At 43.0% G+C, this 18,025-nt stretch overlaps 1 protein-coding gene across 3 annotated transcripts in view; it reads left to right on the top strand.

Annotated features, from left to right (window-relative positions):
• Positions 1 to 18,025, top strand: part of strn (striatin, calmodulin binding protein) — an 82,994-nt gene that overhangs the window by 52,304 nt on the left and 12,665 nt on the right. For all 3 annotated transcript variants that reach the window (XM_046309960.1, XM_046309961.1, XM_046309962.1), the window contains exons 5-8: positions 12,130 to 12,300; positions 12,616 to 12,751; positions 14,476 to 14,635; positions 17,334 to 17,444. In XM_046309960.1, coding sequence (XP_046165916.1) covers positions 12,130 to 12,300; positions 12,616 to 12,751; positions 14,476 to 14,635; positions 17,334 to 17,444 — 578 coding nt within the window. The remainder of the gene's footprint in view (positions 1 to 12,129; positions 12,301 to 12,615; positions 12,752 to 14,475; positions 14,636 to 17,333; positions 17,445 to 18,025) is intronic.

Raw genomic sequence — 18,025 nt, forward strand, 5'->3', positions numbered from 1 at the left:
GAATCAATCATATTTGATCACAGGCATCTAATAAAAAGTTGTTTGAGACGTGGTCTCCACATCTCCCTTAATTAACATACATACTGCATTGGACTTCCATCTGTCCTGGAAGCAAGAATCCAATTCAAGACGCATCCGAATATACCGTGTTCCATTAAGTGGAATCGACCCGTCTAAAATAAACAATCCCAGAGCCCCTTTCCAGTAATCCTATCAATTTAACATGTTGCATTAATTTAGTATAATAGAAAACTGTAGAAAACTGTTTAACAAATGTAGAAGCTTCAAAAAGTCTTATCAGCTTAATATTCAATACTTATTTCAATCTACTTTAATTACTTTCCATGTAATGGAAACAGATGATCATTATAGAATACGTTAACTTCCTGCTCGAATTCACTGGTGTCACCAAAACTACAAAACCAAGAAACAATAATCAGAAATTGTCAAAGAATGTTACTCATACCTCTACTTCAAATGTGCCACTGCCTGCTCACTTTCAACCACAGCTAATTTGTTTTATGATCTCAAGGCTCAATCCCTCTACTCCTCATTTAACCTTGTACCTTTTACAAACATTTTGCCTCATTAGAGAGCTATAAAAACCCCACTAATAACCTACAGTGGCTTGTGAAAGTATTCACCCCCCAACCCCCTTGGCATTTTTTCTTATTTTGTTGCCTAACAACCTGGAATTAAAATGGATATTTGGGGGGGTTGTATGATTTGATTTACACAACATGCCTACCACTTTGAAGATGCAAAATATATTTTATTGTGAAACAAACAAGGAATAAGACAAAAAAAAACTGAACTTGAGCGGGCATAACTATTCATCCCCCCCCCCAAAGTCAATACTTTGTAGAGTCACATTTTGCAGCAATTACAGCTGGAAGTCTCTTGGGGTATGTCTCTCTAATCTTGGCACATCTAGCCACTGGGATTTCTTCAAGGCAAAACTGCTTCAGCTCCTTCAAGTTGGATGGGTTCCGCTGGTGTACAGCAATCTTTAATTCATACCACAGATTCTCAATTTGATTAAGGTCTGTTCTTTGACTATTCCAAGACATTTAAATGTTTCCCCTTAAACCACTTGAGTGTTGCTTTATCAGTATACTTGGGGTCATTGTCCTGGTGGAAGGTGAACCTCTGCCCCTTTCTTAAATCTCTGGAAGACTGAAACAGGTTTCCTTCAAGAATTTCCCTGTATTTAGCGCCATCCAATCATTCCTTCAATTCTGACCAGTTTTCCAGTCCCTGTTGATGAAAAACATGGATGGTATTCTCGGGGTGATGAGAGGTGTTGGGTTTGCGCCAGACATTGTATTTTCCTTGATGGCCAAATAGCTCAATTTTAGTCTCATCTGACCAGAGTACCTTCTTCCATATGTTTGGGGAGTCTCCCACATGCCTTTTGGTGAACACCAAATGTCTTTGCTTATTTTGTTTATTTTAAGCAAAGGCTTTTTTCTGGCCACTCTTCCGTAAAGCCCAGCACTGTGGAGTGTACGGCTTAAAGTTGTCCTATGGACAGATACTCCAATCTCCGCTGTGGAGCTTTGCAGCTCCTTCAGGGTTATCTTTGGTCTCTTTGTTGCCTCGCTGATTAATGCGTGATCCTTGAGTTTTGGTGGGTGGCCCTCTCTTGGCAGGTCTGTTGTGGTGCCTTATTCTTTTCATCTTTTAATAATGGTTTAATGGTGCTCCATAGGATGTTCAAAGTTTCTGATATTTTTTTATAACCCAACCCTGATCTGTCCTTCTCCACAGCTTTGTCGCTGACCTGTTTGGGGAGCTCCTTGGTCTTCATAGTGCCGCTTGCTTGGTGGTGCCCCTTGCTTAGTGCTGTTGCAGTCTCCGTGGCCTTTCAGAACATACAGAATATACTGAGATCATGTGACAGATAATGTGACACTTAGATTGCACACAGGTGGACTTTATTTAACTAATTATGTGACTTCTGAAGGTAAATGGTTGCACCATATCTTATTTAGGGGCTTCATAGCAAAGGGGGCGAATACATATGGAAAAATGCCAAGATGGTGAATACTTTTGCAAGGCACTGTATTACCATTCACATACTGTCAACACCCATTAAGTTTACATCAATCCTCCTTATCAATATTACTAAACTAAATTAATACCAACCTCTGCTTCACACTCATTAAACATCTGTTATTTTAAGATGAACTTGTAATGCCCAAATGTAAACATACATTAGCCAATTCTTAAGGAGAAAACAAAGGTGGGCACAATACTATAGCCTCTTACCACCCAAAACATTGATCCATTGCTTTTGTAGCCTTGTTTGATCAATTTCCCGGACCCTTATGGGAATAATGCTCCACACGTATCCTCAACGGTTCCTAGACTTCCAGAAATTCTAGATTTGCAGCTATTTTCTAAAATAACATCTAGCACTTAATAATACCACCCCCTGATATTCTATGATGGGCAGTGTTGAACGGACCCCAAGATAACGCTACATATCTTATTATCTTAATGTAGGATTAACACTTATTTCTGCCCTCACACACTCTAATTCACATTCACACAGTACTGTTCCCAAAACATACTTCCCTCACACACACTCGTATCACATTCACAGAAAACACAAACAAAAAAAACACAAGAGGGGAATGAGACCGATGAGGAAAACGATCAAAACACCTAAAAATAGTAACCCAGGGCATACCTGTTAACACACTAAAAAACACATAACTAACACAACACGTTATAATTAGACTTTGCCAGGGCCAGTGTCCTTTCAGGTGTCACTGGGCGCAGGTCCCTTGTCTAATAGAACTCCGCCAGCACTAGTGCCCCCGCAGGATGTCACCAAGCTCTGGTCCCTTGTTCCCACAAACCTCACCAGTCCTACTGTGATCAATTCAGTACTACGGGCTGGACTTTTGGTTGCCCTCAACTGGCTATTTAACAACCATTCCCAAGGATACCTCACTTAGGAACATTCTTATCAAAGCAACTCAGTCCTGCTAGTTACCTAACCTGTGGCCCTCATAAGGAAGAACTCGCTCTGAGCGTACCCTCAACAGGGGCTTTTATTTTTTAAATATTTTTTCTCTCTTCATAATGTCAATTGCTTATTGATACATTGTCCAAGCCTACCTCTCCCCGAACTCTGGTATCCACCCATGCCCACTACCTTTCAGATAATAGGAGGGTACAGCTGCTCAATAATGAGTGTGGTTTTTCCCTGAGATCACAATTTCTGATCCCCTGTGCACAGTTTACCCAGATCTTCAGGAGCAGTTGAAGTTGCAGAGATCCCATCCTCATCGCTAAAAATGGTGTGGAAATTCAGTACTGAGAGAGACATGGTCATTTCTTCAAACAATCATCTTTATTTAGTATCGATTAATTATTGCAATGAGGCTGGTCGACACCCTCCACTCTTAAGTATTGGACCGAGTAACCTAACCTTTACACAAATGCAGAGTTCTATATATAGCTGACACTAACCATGCTCAGTTAGGGTTGGTTCAACCCCCCTCATGCAGACCAAGGAGCATCAGAAGCCACTCTGGGTTCATCCAGTCGTTATCTCCACATGGGTTGTTGTCTTATCCACAATCTGGCTTAGTTTCCCAGATGCAAGGATTATTTTGAGACAATGAGGGAGTGTTCTACTTTTAAGCTATCTCTAGTAAAACACATTGTCTCTGTAATGCAGTCTTTGACTCATTTGTCAGCTCAAGCCATCTCCAGTGACCATTCGCCCAGATTGTCTGCAGGGAACTAGAGTGGAAACCAGCTCTTTACAGAAACACAGAATTAAACAGAACAGAAATGTCCTATTTGTTAAGTATTAATTGCTAACTATTAATATAAAACAAACCAGGTGTGTGTGTGTGTGTGTGTGTGTGTGTGTGTGTGTGTGTGTGTGTGTGTGTGTGTGTGTGTGTGTGTGTGTGTGTGTGTGTGTGTGTGTGTGTGTGTGAGCATGCATAGGAGTGAGACATATAGAGAAAAAGGAATAAACAGACAATACTGTGATGGAGCAATGAGAGAAGTGTGTGTGTCTTTGCTCATCCATTGCAGAATCATCCACTTGTATTATCCCAGCCATCCACACACAGTACAATCTATGGAAGTACAGACTAGGGTTAGCACTGAAACTCCTAACACAGTGACTACACACACACACAATCCTCTCTCTTGCTTTCTCTGCTATGCCTTTTCATGATTCACACAACTCGTAGAGCACACCAACAGCAGAAGCACACACGGCGTGGCCACATCTCGGTTCCACAGAGTGGTCATTGATTTCACATGTCGGAGCACTGTTACACACAGACACTCACATACAGCACAGCAGATAGTGCACGCAGCCCCCAACCCTAATCTCATCTCGCCAGCCCACGCTATGTAACAGGGTTCTTCTTGTCGATATTACTCCGTTCTCACTGACATGGGCTGCAGGACAAACGGTGTACAGTCGTGGCCAGAAGTTTTGAGAATGACACAAATATTAATTTCCACAAAGTTTGCTGCTAGATATTTTTGTCAGATGTTACTATGGAATACTGAAGTATAATTACAAGCATTTCATAAGTGTCAAATGCTTTTTTATTGACAATTACATGAAGTTGATGCAAAGAGTCAATATTTGCAATATTGACCTTTCTTTTTCAAGACCTCTGCAATCTGCCCTGGCATGCTGTCAATTAACTTCTGGGCCACATCCTGACTGTTTGCAGCCCATTCTTGCATAATCAATGCTTGGAGTTTGTCAGAATTTGTGGGGTTTTGTTGTCCACCCTCCTCTTGAGGCTTAACCACAAGTTCTCAAGGTCTGGGGAGTTTCCTGGCCATGGACCCAAAATATCGATGTTTTGTTCCCCGAGCCACTTAGTTATCACTTTTGCCTTATGGCAAGGTGCTCCATCATGCTGGAAAAGGCATTGTTCGTCACCAAACTGTTCCTGGATGGTTGGGAGAAGTTGCTCTCGGAGGATGTGTTTGTACGATTCTTTATTCATGGCTGTGTTCTTAGGCAAAATTGTGAGTGAGCCCACTCCCTTGGCTGAGAAGCAACCCCACACATGAATGGTCTCAGGATGCTTTACTGTTGGCATGACACAGGACTTATGATAGCGCTCACCTTGTCTTCTCCGGACAAGCTTTTTTCCGGATGCCCCAAACAATCGGAAAGGGGATTCCTTAGAGAAAATTACTTTACACCAGTCCTCAGCAGTCCAATCCCTGTACCTTTTTCAGAATATCAGTCTGTCCCTGATGTTTTTCCAGGAGAGAAGTGGCTTCTTTGCTGCCCTTCTTGACACAGGGCCATCCTCCAAAAGTCTTTGCCTCACTGTGTGTGCAGATGCACTTACACCTGCCTGCTGCCAATTCTTGAGCAAGCTCTGTACTGATGGTGCTCCGATCCCGCGGCTGAATCAACTTTAGGAGACAGTCCTGGCGCTTGCTGGACTTTATTGGGCGCCCTGAAGCCTTTATCACAACAATTGAACCGCTCTCCTTGAAGTTCTTGATGATCCGTTAAAATGTTTGATTTAGGTGCAATCTTACTGGCAGCAATATCCTTGCATGTGAAGCCCTTTTTGTGCAAAGCAATGATGACGTCACGTGTTTCCTTGCAGGTAACCATGATTGACAGAGGAAGAACAATTTACATTCATTCATTCATTTACATTCAAGTCATTTAGCAGACGCTCTTATCCAGAGCGACTTACAAATTGGTGCATTCACCTTATGACATCCAGTGGAACAGCCACTTTACAACAGTGCATCTAAATATTTTAAGGGGGGGGGGATGAGAAGGATTACTTTATCCTATCCTAGGTATTCCTTAAAGAGGTGGGGTTTCAGGTGTCTCCGGAAGGTGGTGATTGACTCCGCTGTCCTGGCGTCGTGAGGGAGTTTGTTCTACCATTGGGGAGCCAGAGCAGCGAACAGTTTTGACTGGGCTGAGCGGGAACTGTACTTCCTCAGTGGTAGGGAAGCGAGCAGGCCAGAGGTGGATGAACGCAGTGCCCTTATTTGGGTGTAGGGCCTGATCAGAGCCTGGAGGTACTGAGGTGCCGTTCCCCTCACAGCTCCGTAGGCAAGCACCATGGTCTTGTAGCGGATGCGAGCTTCAACTGGAAGCCAGTGGAGAGAGCGGAGGAGCGGGGTGACGTGAGAGAACTTGGGAAGGTTGAACACTAGACGGGCTGCGGCGTTCTGGATGAGTTGTAGGGGTTTAATGGCACAGGCAGGGAGCCCAGCCAACAGCGAGTTGCAGTAATCCAGACGGGAGATGACAAGTGCCTGGATTAGGACCTGCGCCGCTTCCTGTGTGAGGCAGGGTCGTACTCTGCGGATGTTGTAGAGCATGAACCTACAGGAACGGGCCACCGCCTTGATGTTCGTTGAGAACGACAGGGTGTTGTCCAGGATCACGCCAAGGTTCTTAGCGCTCTGGGAGGAGGACACAATGGAGTTGTCAACCGTGATGGCGAGATCATGGAACGGGCAGTCCTTCCCCGGGAGGAAGAGCAGCTCCGTCTTGCCGAAGTTCAACTTGAGGTGGTGATCCGTCATCCACACTGATATGTCTGCCAGACATGCAGAGATGCGATTCGCCACCTGGTCATCAGAAGGGGGAAAGGAGAAGATTAATTGTGTGTCGTCTGCATAGCAATGATAGGAGAGACCATGTGAGGTTATGACAGAGCCAAGTGACTTGAAGTATAGCGAGAATAGGAGAGGGCCTAGAACAGAGCCCTGGGGGACACCAGTGGTGAGAGCGCGTGGTGAGGAGACAGATTCTCGCCACGCCACCTGGTAGGAGCGACCTGTCAGGTAGGATGCAATCCAAGCGTGGGCCGCGCCGGAGATGCCCAACTCGGAGAGGGTGGAGAGGAGGATCTGATGGTTCACAGTATCGAAGGCAGCCGATAGGTCTAGAAGGATGAGAGCAGAGGAGAGTTAGCTTTAGCGGTGCGGAGCGCCTCCGTGATACAGAGAAGAGCAGTCTCAGTTGAATGACTAGTCTTGAAACCTGACTGATTTGGATCAAGAAGGTCATTCTGAGAGAGATAGCGGGAGAGCTGACCAAGGACGGCACGTTCAAGAGTTTTGGAGAGAAAAGAAACAAGGGATACTGGTCTGTAGTTGTTGACATCGGAGGGATCGAGTGTAGGTTTTTTCAGAAGGGGTGCAACTCTCGCTCTCTTGAAGACAGAAGGGACGTAGCCAGCGGTCAGGGATAAGTTGATGAGCGAGGTGAGGTAAGGGAGAAGGTCTCCGGAAATGGTCTGATTCCACAATGATTCCAAGCACCACCCTCCTTTTGTAGCTTCCAGTCTGTTACTCGAACTCAAGCAGCATGACAGAGTGATCTTCAGCCTTGTCCTCGTCAACACTCACACCTGTGTTAATGAGAGAATCACTGACATGATGTGAGCTGGTCCTTTTGTGGCAGGGCTGAAATGCAGTGGAAATGTTTTTGGGGATTCAGATCATTTGCATGGCAAAGAGGGACTTTGCAATTAATTGCAATTCATCTGATCACTCTTCATAATATTCTGGAGTATAATTGCCATCATACAAACTGAGGCAGCAGACTTTGAAAATTATTATTTGTGTCATTCTCAAAACTTTTGGCCACGACGTGTGTGTGTGTGTGTGTGTGTGTGTGTGTGTGTGTGTGTGTGTGTGTGTGTGTGTGTGTGTGTGTGTGTGTGTGTGTGTGTGTGTGTGTGTGTGTGTGTGTGTGTGTGTGTGTGTGTGTGTGTGTGTGTGTGTGTGTGTGTGTGTGTGTGTGTCTACAGTGGGGCAAAAAAGTATTTAGTCAGCCACCAATTGTGCAAGTTCTCCCACTTAAAAAGATGAGAGTCCTGTAATTTTCATCATTGGGGGCACTTCAACTATGACAGACAAAATGAGAAAAGAAATCCAGAAAATCACATTGTAGGATTTTTTTATGAATTTATTTGCAAATTATGGTGGAAAATAAGTATTTGGTCAATAACAAAAGTTTAACTCAATACTTTGTTATATACCCTTTGTTGGCAATGACCGAGGTCAAATGTTTTCTGTAAGTCTTCACAAGGTTTTCACACACTTGCTGGTATTTTGGCCCATTCCTCCATGCAGATCTCCTCTAGAGCAGTGATGTTTTTGGGTTGTTGCTGGGCAACACGGACTTTCAACTCCCTCCAAAAGATTTTCTATGGGGTTGAGATCTGGAGACTGGCTAGGCCACTCCAGGACCTTGAAATGCTTCTTACGAAGCCACTCCTTCTTTGCCCGGGCAGTGTGTTTGGGATCAATGTCATGCTGAAAGACCCAGCCACGTTTCATCTTCAATGCCCTTGCTGGTGGAAGGAGGTTTTCACTCAAAATCTCATGATACATGGCCCCATTCATTCTTTCCTTTACACGGATCAGTCGTCCTGGTCCCTTTGCAGAAAAACAGCCCCAAAACATGATGTTTCCACCCCCATGCTTCACAGTAGGTGTGGTGTTCTTTGGATGCAACTCAGCATTCTTTGTCCCCCAAACACGACGAGTTGAGTTTTTACCAAAAAGTTATATTTTGGTTTCATCTGACCATATGTGTCATGCAGGTGAAAGAGGACCCAAAAGCGACTTAACAGAAACAGAGTTTATTCAAGTCCAAACAGAAAACGACAAATCCTGAATCCTTAACAGGAAATGTCCAAACAGGGAATAACAGAAATCCTCTAGTCTGTAGAGGGGAATAACAGGAGAAGCGGCCACAGACTGCAGGTCGCTTCGGGTAGGCGCAGGCCGTAGCTGACAGAGACACCTGCTCACACGCAGCATCTGATGAAGGCAAAAACACGACAGGACAGGGCGATACACAATCACAGCACGGTGAATTCTAAACAAGGAACCGACAGGACAGGAACGGAACACAAAGGAAGAAATAGGGACTCTAATCAGGGGAAAGGATCGGGAACAGGTGTGGGAAGACTAAATGATGATTAGGGGAATAGGAACAGCTGGGAGCAGGAACGGAACGATAGAGAGAAGAGAGAGCGAGAGAGTGAGAGAGGGAGGGGGAGAGAGAGGGATAGAAAGAGGGAAAGAACCTAATAAGACCAGCAGAGGGAAACGAATAGAATGGGGAGCACAGGGACAAGACATGATAATAAATGACAAACATGACAATATGACATTATCCCAATCTTCTTCTGGATCATCCAAATGCTCTCTAGCAAACTTCAGACGGGCCTGGACATGTACTGGCTTAAGCAGGGGGACACGTCTGGCACTGCAGGATTTGAGTCCCTGGTGGCGTAGTGTGTTACTTATGGTAGGCTTTGTTACTTTGGTCCCAACTCTCTGCAGGTCATTCACTAGGTTCCCCCGTGTGGTTCTGGGATTTTTGCTCACCGTTCGTGTGATCATTTTGACCCCACGGGGTGAGATCTTGCGTGGAGCCCCAGATCGAGGGAGATTATCAGTGGTCTTGTATGTCTTCCATTTCCTAATAATTGCTCCCACAGTTGATTTCGTCAAACAAGCTACTTACCTATTGCAGGTTCAGTCTTCCCAGCCTGGTGCAGGTCTACAATTTAGTTTCTGGTGTCATTTGAGAGCTCTTTGGTCTTGGCCATAGTGGAGTTTGGAGTGTGACTGTTTGAGGTTGTCTTTTGTACTGATAACAAGTTCAAACAGGTGCCATTAATACAGGTAACGAGTGGAGGACAGAGGAGCCTCTTAAAGAAGAAGTTACAGGTCTGTGAGAGCCAGAAATATTGCTTGTTTGTAGGTGACCAAATGCTTATTTTCCACCATAATTTGCAAATAAATTCATTAAAAATCCTACAATGTGATTTTCTGGATTTATTTTCTCATTTTGTCTGTCATAGTTGAAGTGTACCTATGATGAAAATTACAGGCCTCTCTCATCTTTTTAAGTGGGAGAACTTGCACAATTGGTGGTTGACTAAATCCTTTGTTTTGTGTGTGTGTGTGGGTGGGTGGGTGGGTGGGTGGGTGGGTGGGTGGGTGTGTGTATTATATATAAATGTGTGTTATATGTATGTGTGTTATATATAAATGTGTGTTATATGTATATGTATTATATATAAATGTGTGTTATATGTATATGTATTATATATAAATGTGTGGTATATGTATTATATATAAATGTGTGTTTTATGTATATGTATTATATATAAATGTGTGTTTTATGTATATGTATTATATATAAATGTGTGTGTTATGTATATGTATTATATATAAATATGTGTATTATGTATATGTATTATATATAAATGTGTATAATATATATAAATATATATATATATATTATATCAAGTCTGTGTGTGTGTCAGTCCATGTGTGTATGTGTGTCAAAATGGCAACCAAGCCCTCAAATGGGATAAGAGAGAGGATGTGTGTGTGTATATATATCAAATGTGTGTGTGTCAGTCCATGTGTGTATGTGTGTCAAAATGGCAACCAAGCCCTCAAATGGGATACGAGAGAGGATGTGTGTGTATATATCTTTGTGTGTATGTTGTATCTGTCTGCTTGTGTGTGTTGCAAACAGTGACATGAGCGGCAGCTACAGGCACTGAACCACTGAAGGGACAGGGTCCCTCACTCCCCCCATCAGAACCATGAACTCACTGAACCTTACCTGACAGAGAGAAGAGAGAAAGAATAGGGGGGGAAATAGAGAAGAGCGACGGGAAGAGGGCAGAGCAGAGAATCATGGAGTGCAGCTAGTCTAAAGACAGTTTAAAAAAGACAGTTAATAATCAAATACACTAAGTAAAGTTCAGACACTTGATCAGAGTCCAGCATTTATTGTTACACGTATTCTTGACTTCTGTCACTAAAATATTTGATGTTTTCTCAACAATTGAACTTAAACTTGTTTTAATATTAAATACGAGGTATTGGCTAATTTGCGTTCCTCTGTGCATGTTATGAGCAGTTTTACCCATTGAGAAGTTGCACATAGCTCCAATACCTACAGCATTTAAGGCCTTATGTTAGCAAGAATATGTGCTTATTGCCAAGGTAGATCAAGCAATAAATCTGGGCACTAAATTGTATTATCCTTGGATGACGTGCTTGGATGAAGGAATGTGAATGCAGCGTCTCATTGAGAGGAAGTGTGTTGTGTGTGTATTGTCTCTGGTGTGTGTCTGTGTAACGAAGCACAGTGTCCGAGACAGAGATGGTGTTAGCCCATGAATGGAGGATTGTGTCGGGGCATTCAGGGCTCCTGCAACTGAAGAGGCTGGTACAGCAAGAGACGGAGAGGAACTTTTTTTCTCCTCTCCCCCCCGTCCCTCGTTCTGTTAAAGCTTGCACAAGACGCTGTTTTATCAAAACCTCCGACCTTGGTAGCATCAGCATCAAAACTTAAGCGCGTCTTGAAGGAATCAGGATAGAAGGGTGTCATCTTGATTTTGGTTTTACCTACCAAGTGAGGTATGTTGTGGTTTTGGAGAGCTTTAATGACATTTTGCATTTGATCTTATTAAGTTGTTGTTTGTAAGTTGGCTTAAAATTCTATTCATGTGTGGTTTTAATTGGTTCCATTATCCAATACTGTTTCATTCCCTTGTGCAGTGACTGAAAACTTATTTATTTTCCTGCTCGGGGGGGAATAGTTTTTCAGTCAATTGCTTTCTTTGGACACTATGGTATATAAAGGAACATGTTTGTTTTCTTCAGAAATGGTATCCAATAAAGTAGGCCATATTGATTAGTTCGTCTGACTAACACACCAGGAACTCCACTTTGAATACAGTTAACTCCAAATAACTCTACTTAAATGTTAATGAAAATAGTTTTAGAAACACTTTCAAGTGTAATTTTATCCCTTTAATCTTGACTCTCGTCGTTTGTTTTGAAACCTAATTCACAGTGATTAGCGTGACACACCATATATCATAAGCAGTTGTAAAAATATGACTAATATATAATATAGTCATGTCGCTTCTGCAATGTTATGTGAAAACTAGAGTAGATGGAAGTTGCACTTAGGATTTAGAGCTGGTCCTAGATCAGTGCTTAAAGACAGTTATCCCTCTACGCACAAAATCTCTAAATTATTAGCCAATCTCTCCCGTAACATTCAGTCGGGCCTTACTTTCTCCACTCCTCCAGGTACCTTCAGGAGGTGGGCTACACGGACACCATCTTGGATGTGAAGTCCCAGAGGGTCAGAGCACTGCTGGGCCTGGCTGGAGACTCCGGAGAGAGGCCGTCGGACAGGAAACCGGAACCCATGGTGAACGGCACTGAGCCATCTTTGCTGAAGGACAGCGGCATGATCAGGTGAGCAACTGCTAATGACTATTGCTGTTGTTATTGCTAAATGCTGTTGTTGTAGTTGGCCTAAATGTATTGCTATCACTAATGCTAATGCTATTGTTATATCTATTGCTAATGCTGTTGTTGTAGCTATTACTGATGTAGCTAATTCTATTGTTGTAGCTAATGCAATTGACGTAGCCATTGCTAATGCTATCACTAATGGATAACTAGCATTCTTCAAGGAAATCCAGTAAGAAACTGCAAGTGTAGAAGTCCTGCATTGTTTTTGTGTTCTCACTAACATCGGTCTCACTTTCTCTCTGTTCTCTCCATCAGTAAACCTGACATGTCTGACTCGGCCACAGTCCTTGAGGCCTTCAAGTTCATAGAAAGCGCCGCCGCCGAGTTTAGCGACGAGGAGGACGATGAAGACAGCGAAGGGAGGGACAAGACCATTATGAACTTGGCCACTGTAAGCAAGTACACACAAACACTCTTATACACACACACACACACACACACACACACACACACACACACACACACACACACACACACACACACACACACACACACACACACACACACACACACACACACACACACACACACACATACATTCATGATGTGACTTGGGCTTCTTCGTGGTGCAATTCTAATTAGCCATTAGCGATATCATTAGCAATGGCTACAACAATAGAGTAGCAGCTGGAACCCTATTGAATTAGCGACAGGCAGCAATAACAATCAAGGAGAACCAGTAGCAGTCACAAGCCATGTTGGCTCATTCCTTGTACTTCATTCTAGAGTGGTGATGAAATCAAGTGATACAATTTCACTTATGTTGCAAAATACATTTTACCAAGACAAATATGATTCATGTTCTGAATCATTCAGTGGGTCTTCCTCTAACATATTAACATTCTAGTCAAAAAGTTAGAGTTCGTATCCGAATACATCCTATAATAAGCACCAATCAGTGTTGACATAGTGGTGCAGGTTTCTCTTAACTTTTGAGGATTTTACATTTTGTGGTCGTCATCTCCTAAGTTCTTTCTGTGGGTTACAAAAAGCGAAGATACCATGACACGACTCGAATTAAATGTAAAAGGCTTGGTATAAGCTCCATTGACATTTCAGAGAAGCTAGTTTTTGTGAGAAATCTTTATAAACAGTAACAGGAATTTTAAATGAATATGAAAGCGTATATTACAATATGAAAATACTACATGTCATGTCTCAAAATCGATATACATCTTACCTACAGTTGAAGTCGGAAGTTTAAATACACTTAGGTTGGAGTCATTAACACTAGATTTTCAACCACACAACACATTTCTTGTTAACAAACTATAATTTTGGTAAGTCTGTTAGAACATCTACTTTGTGCATGACACAAGTAATTTTGCATGGCTTTAGATGCTTAGCTAGGCTAATTTACATAATTTGAGTCAACTGGAGGTACCTGTGGATGTATTTCAAGGCCTACCTTCAAACTCAGTGCATCTTTGCTTGACATCATGGGAAAATCAAAAGAAATCAGCTAAGACCTCTGGAAAAAAAATTGTTGACCTCCACAAGTCTGGTTTATCCTTGGGAGCAATTTCCAAACGCCTGAAGGTACCATGTTCATCTGCACAAACAATAGTATGCAAGTATAAACACCATGGGACCACGCAGCCGTCACACCGCTCAGGAAGGAGATGCTTTCTGTCTCCTGGAGATGAACATACTTTGGTGCGAAAAGTGCAAATCACTGGGAATGTGATGAAAGAAATAAAAGCTGAAATAAATCATTATCTCTACTATTATTCTGACATTTCGCATTCTTAAAATAAAGTGGTGATCCTAAGTCAGAGAATTTCTACTAGGATTTAATGTCAGGAATTGTGAAACAGTGTTTAAATGTATTTGGCTAAGGTGTATGTAAACTTCCGACTTCAACTGTATATATTGTTTTTTTGTCCTGCGGATTGAAGAAATATGATGACAAGTTCAACGGGAAAGTGAGCTTGTTAGGTAGCCTGTAGCCTTAATTCTTGCTCAGAATCCAGCCTAGTTTATGCAATGCAATTTCCTTCGTTTTTGACCCGTTTTTGATTGGACACCCTATTCATTCAGACCTACACTTTCACTCAACTCATTTAGTCACTCAGACCCCCTCTCCATCTCTTCAACCCTCTCTGTCTTCCACAGATGGTGAGGAAGAAGACGTCTTCATCCCCCTCCTCATCCTCGGACATGAGTGACGACCAGGACACAGAGGAGGCCCTGAAGGGCTTTGACTTCCTGGCCAGCCCAGATGAGATGGACGGCTCGCCCGATGTCCGGAGTGCCGAAGACAGAGGAGACTGGGGTGAGGGGGGCTTGGTTGGTTGTTTGATGAACACTCAAACTAGAATGGTAACGTTTACATGTGGGCCAAAGTAACTTATTGGGGGCAGTGGGTCTATTAGTAGGCCTAGTCAACAGTGAAGGGGAAATGTTGGCCATAGTAGGACTATACTGAGCAAGTAAGTGGGGACTGGCATTTATTCTCAGGACACGAGAGCACAAAAGGGATAGGAGGGCCATGGAAAGAGGACAGTAGACCAAAGGGAGGACGAGTGGGCCATAGCAGGGACAGTTGGGTCAAGAGAACATTGAGTGTAACTCGGTTTCCTGCTCTAGCTCCACAGAACAGTCCCCACTGAGGGTACCTACCCATCCCTCAATCGCCCACTCACACAGAACCCTGTATTCTCTGTCCTAGTCTTCACACAAAGACACAGCTGGCCACCTGGCTACTGTGGCTCCATTATCCCCTTTAGCTAACAGGGATCCCCTTCACTCCCATCACCTAGCAATGCCTTGTGTTTATCTCCACTCAATGACCAAGGGCGTTCCCACGCAATCAGTGAGTCCGCTTGTCACAGGTCAGGCAGCAGTCAGTTGAGTTGCACAGCCAAAGAGGAACAGATGATGGGGCGTCGCTGGTTGTGTGACAGAGGAAGCCGGAGGGATCCAGTTGAAGGCATAGGCGATCTTCCACTATGCATACTATGTTCATAGTAATTACTAAGTAATATGCTAGTGTAGACATTAGAACACAGCCACAACAAATGACCAATTGTCTGTGATGCATTGACCCACTGACTAGATGTTGACAATCCAGTTATTGGTATAAATACTATAATTATTAGTAGTTAATGTAAATAATGGTGACAAAATCTTTTTTTAAAGACTATTCTTGTGTTATTGGGATAATTAGGTCAGCTTGCATGCGAAACTGAGTTGTTTGCATTTCCTCTGTTAACCATAATTGAAGCCATAAGCTGAACACACAGCAAAGGACGGCTAGATGGTTGGATGGTAATTAAAAGGTCAAGCGGCAGCGAGGCGCTTCGCTGTTCAGTTATGAAACAGAGTTGTCATCAGCAGCTCTGTGCTCTCAAGTGTTCATCTCCTCCGCTTGATCCCACACACTGCCACTACAGAGATATATATATATATTTTTCACCTTTATTTAACAAGGTAGGCCAGTTGAGAACAAGTTCTCATTTACAACTGTGACCTAGCCAAAAAGCAAAGCAGTGTGACAAACAACAACAACACAGAGTTACACAGAAACAAACATACAGTCAATAACACAACAGAAAATAAAATTAGGAAGATCTATTACAGTGTGTGCAAATGTAGAGGAGTAGGGAGGTAGGCAATAAATAGACCATAGAGGTGAAAATAATTACAATTTAGCATTAATACTGGAGTGATAGTTATGCAGATGATGATTTGCAAGTAGAGATACTGGGGTGCAAAAGAAGAAGAGGGTATGTCCTAATGCATTTACATTTAAGTCATTTAGCAGACGCTCTTATCCAGAGCGACTTACAAATTGGAGAGAGTGCACCCTATTCTCTATATTGTGCACTATTTTTGATCTGAGCCCTATGGACCATGTATGATCATGCCTGCATCTGAAATTAAGAACAGTGATATGCTTATAGGTACAGGTCCTCCACATAATTTGACATTTTTGGTTGAAATACATTATATGTTGTGTTTTTAGTTCTTTAGCCAGCTCACATTATAAAACCTACATGGTTGCTGTTTTTGATATATAGAACATTTCAAAACATGATGGAGTATTGTTGAATGGCGTTGCATTTTTTTTGGGGGGGGGGGGTGTATTGAATGTTATTTGCATTGTCTTAACATTAGCATGTAATGCTGTTGTTGATGGTGCGGCACAAAGCACAAAGCCTTGTAGAGACTGAGTGAGGCATGACGGCTGTTCACCATATGCTTTGTTGTCACCTTGTTTGGCTGGACACAGCTTTCTTTGACATGAATATTTTTGAATACATTAACGCAAAAAAAATCAGGTTTGCTGCCGGCTATCAAATTCAGCATTTGATGTCAGCTGTATTATTTTTGTCGGAAGCCAATCTGGCTCTTTACTACACCCCCCCGAATCCTTTGTTTAATGGCAGTTTTGTGCATTTGTGTTTCCATATCGAGTGGCGCAGCGATGGTAACCCTCAGGCATGACTCTATTCTCCTGTTCCATCCCTGTCTGTTGTCATATGAGGAGAATTTGACCAATTCTCTTCCTGACTGACCCCTATGTGTTGACATCACCACCCCCTATATGTGCTTTGAGAGAGGCCCGAAGGCCTGTAGAAAACATAAACTTGGGGGTCTCGGTGGTGGGGTGGGGTGGGGGAGTATTACAGGAAGAATTTCCATCACACACTTTTTTACATACTGCAGCAAACGGCAATAATGCAATAATACATTGCCGGTCTCAAACCCAGATCTCCCTTTCCGTAGGCAAACTCGCTAACCACTTCTCCAATAAGGGTTAATACACTAGGCAAGTGTCTCTGCAATACATTTTACAGGCTATATATACATATATTAGGATTAGAGGCCATCTTCACTTGAACCACTTTTTAATTTCATAACACTTTGGATTTGAGTTTCGTTTGGTCTGGTTCAATAGAAAGTTCTGGACACTGACCGGCTTCTCGGTTTCTGCCCCCCCTTCCCCCTACCCCTTCCTTCGGGTGTAGAGAAGGAAGAGCAGTGCCCCATGCCCGAGGCCTGGGACGTGGACCAGGGCCTCATAGCCGAACTCAAGGAGCAGTACAGGAAGGAGCGCAAGGGCAAAAAGGGGGTGAAGAGTAAGTCTGTCAGGCCTCCCCTTTCATTCTCGCCATTGCTTTCTTTCTCCTTGTCCTGGTGATAAGAGCTTCTCTCTGTCCCTCTCTCTTTCTCTCTCTTTCTCTCTCTCTCTCTCTCTTTCTCTCTCTCTCTCTCTCTCTCTCTCTCTCTCTCTGAGGTCAACTATAACATGCAAAAATGATATTTAACAGACACGTTAAGCACGTTAGATACACTATTCCTCCCATCGCTTCGTTTTGGCGCTCTATTTCGGCCATCTAGTACCACCTTCTCCATGTTTGTGTCTGTGCCTCTGTGTGTGGTTCCGCGCGTATATGTTTGTATGTTAACATTTTAATGGGATTGCAATCACTGCCTCTCCTCACAGTGCTCAGAACCGCGCAGGACAATTTGATCACTCTTGTAAGTGATCAATCACTATAACCACATTCACTAAAAGAAAAGTGCACTGTGCTGCATTCCTAACCCTCTCGCTGTATCGACCTTACTCATTGCTGTTTTAAGTTGCGTCCATAGAAATATAATTACTAAAAAGGGCATAGCCCATCAGACCACAGCAATTTGACTGCACCCTCGCGGG

Source organism: Oncorhynchus gorbuscha, linkage group LG18 (genome assembly GCF_021184085.1).
Source record: "Oncorhynchus gorbuscha isolate QuinsamMale2020 ecotype Even-year linkage group LG18, OgorEven_v1.0, whole genome shotgun sequence".
In the NCBI taxonomy this organism is placed as follows: Eukaryota; Metazoa; Chordata; class Actinopteri; order Salmoniformes; family Salmonidae; genus Oncorhynchus; species Oncorhynchus gorbuscha.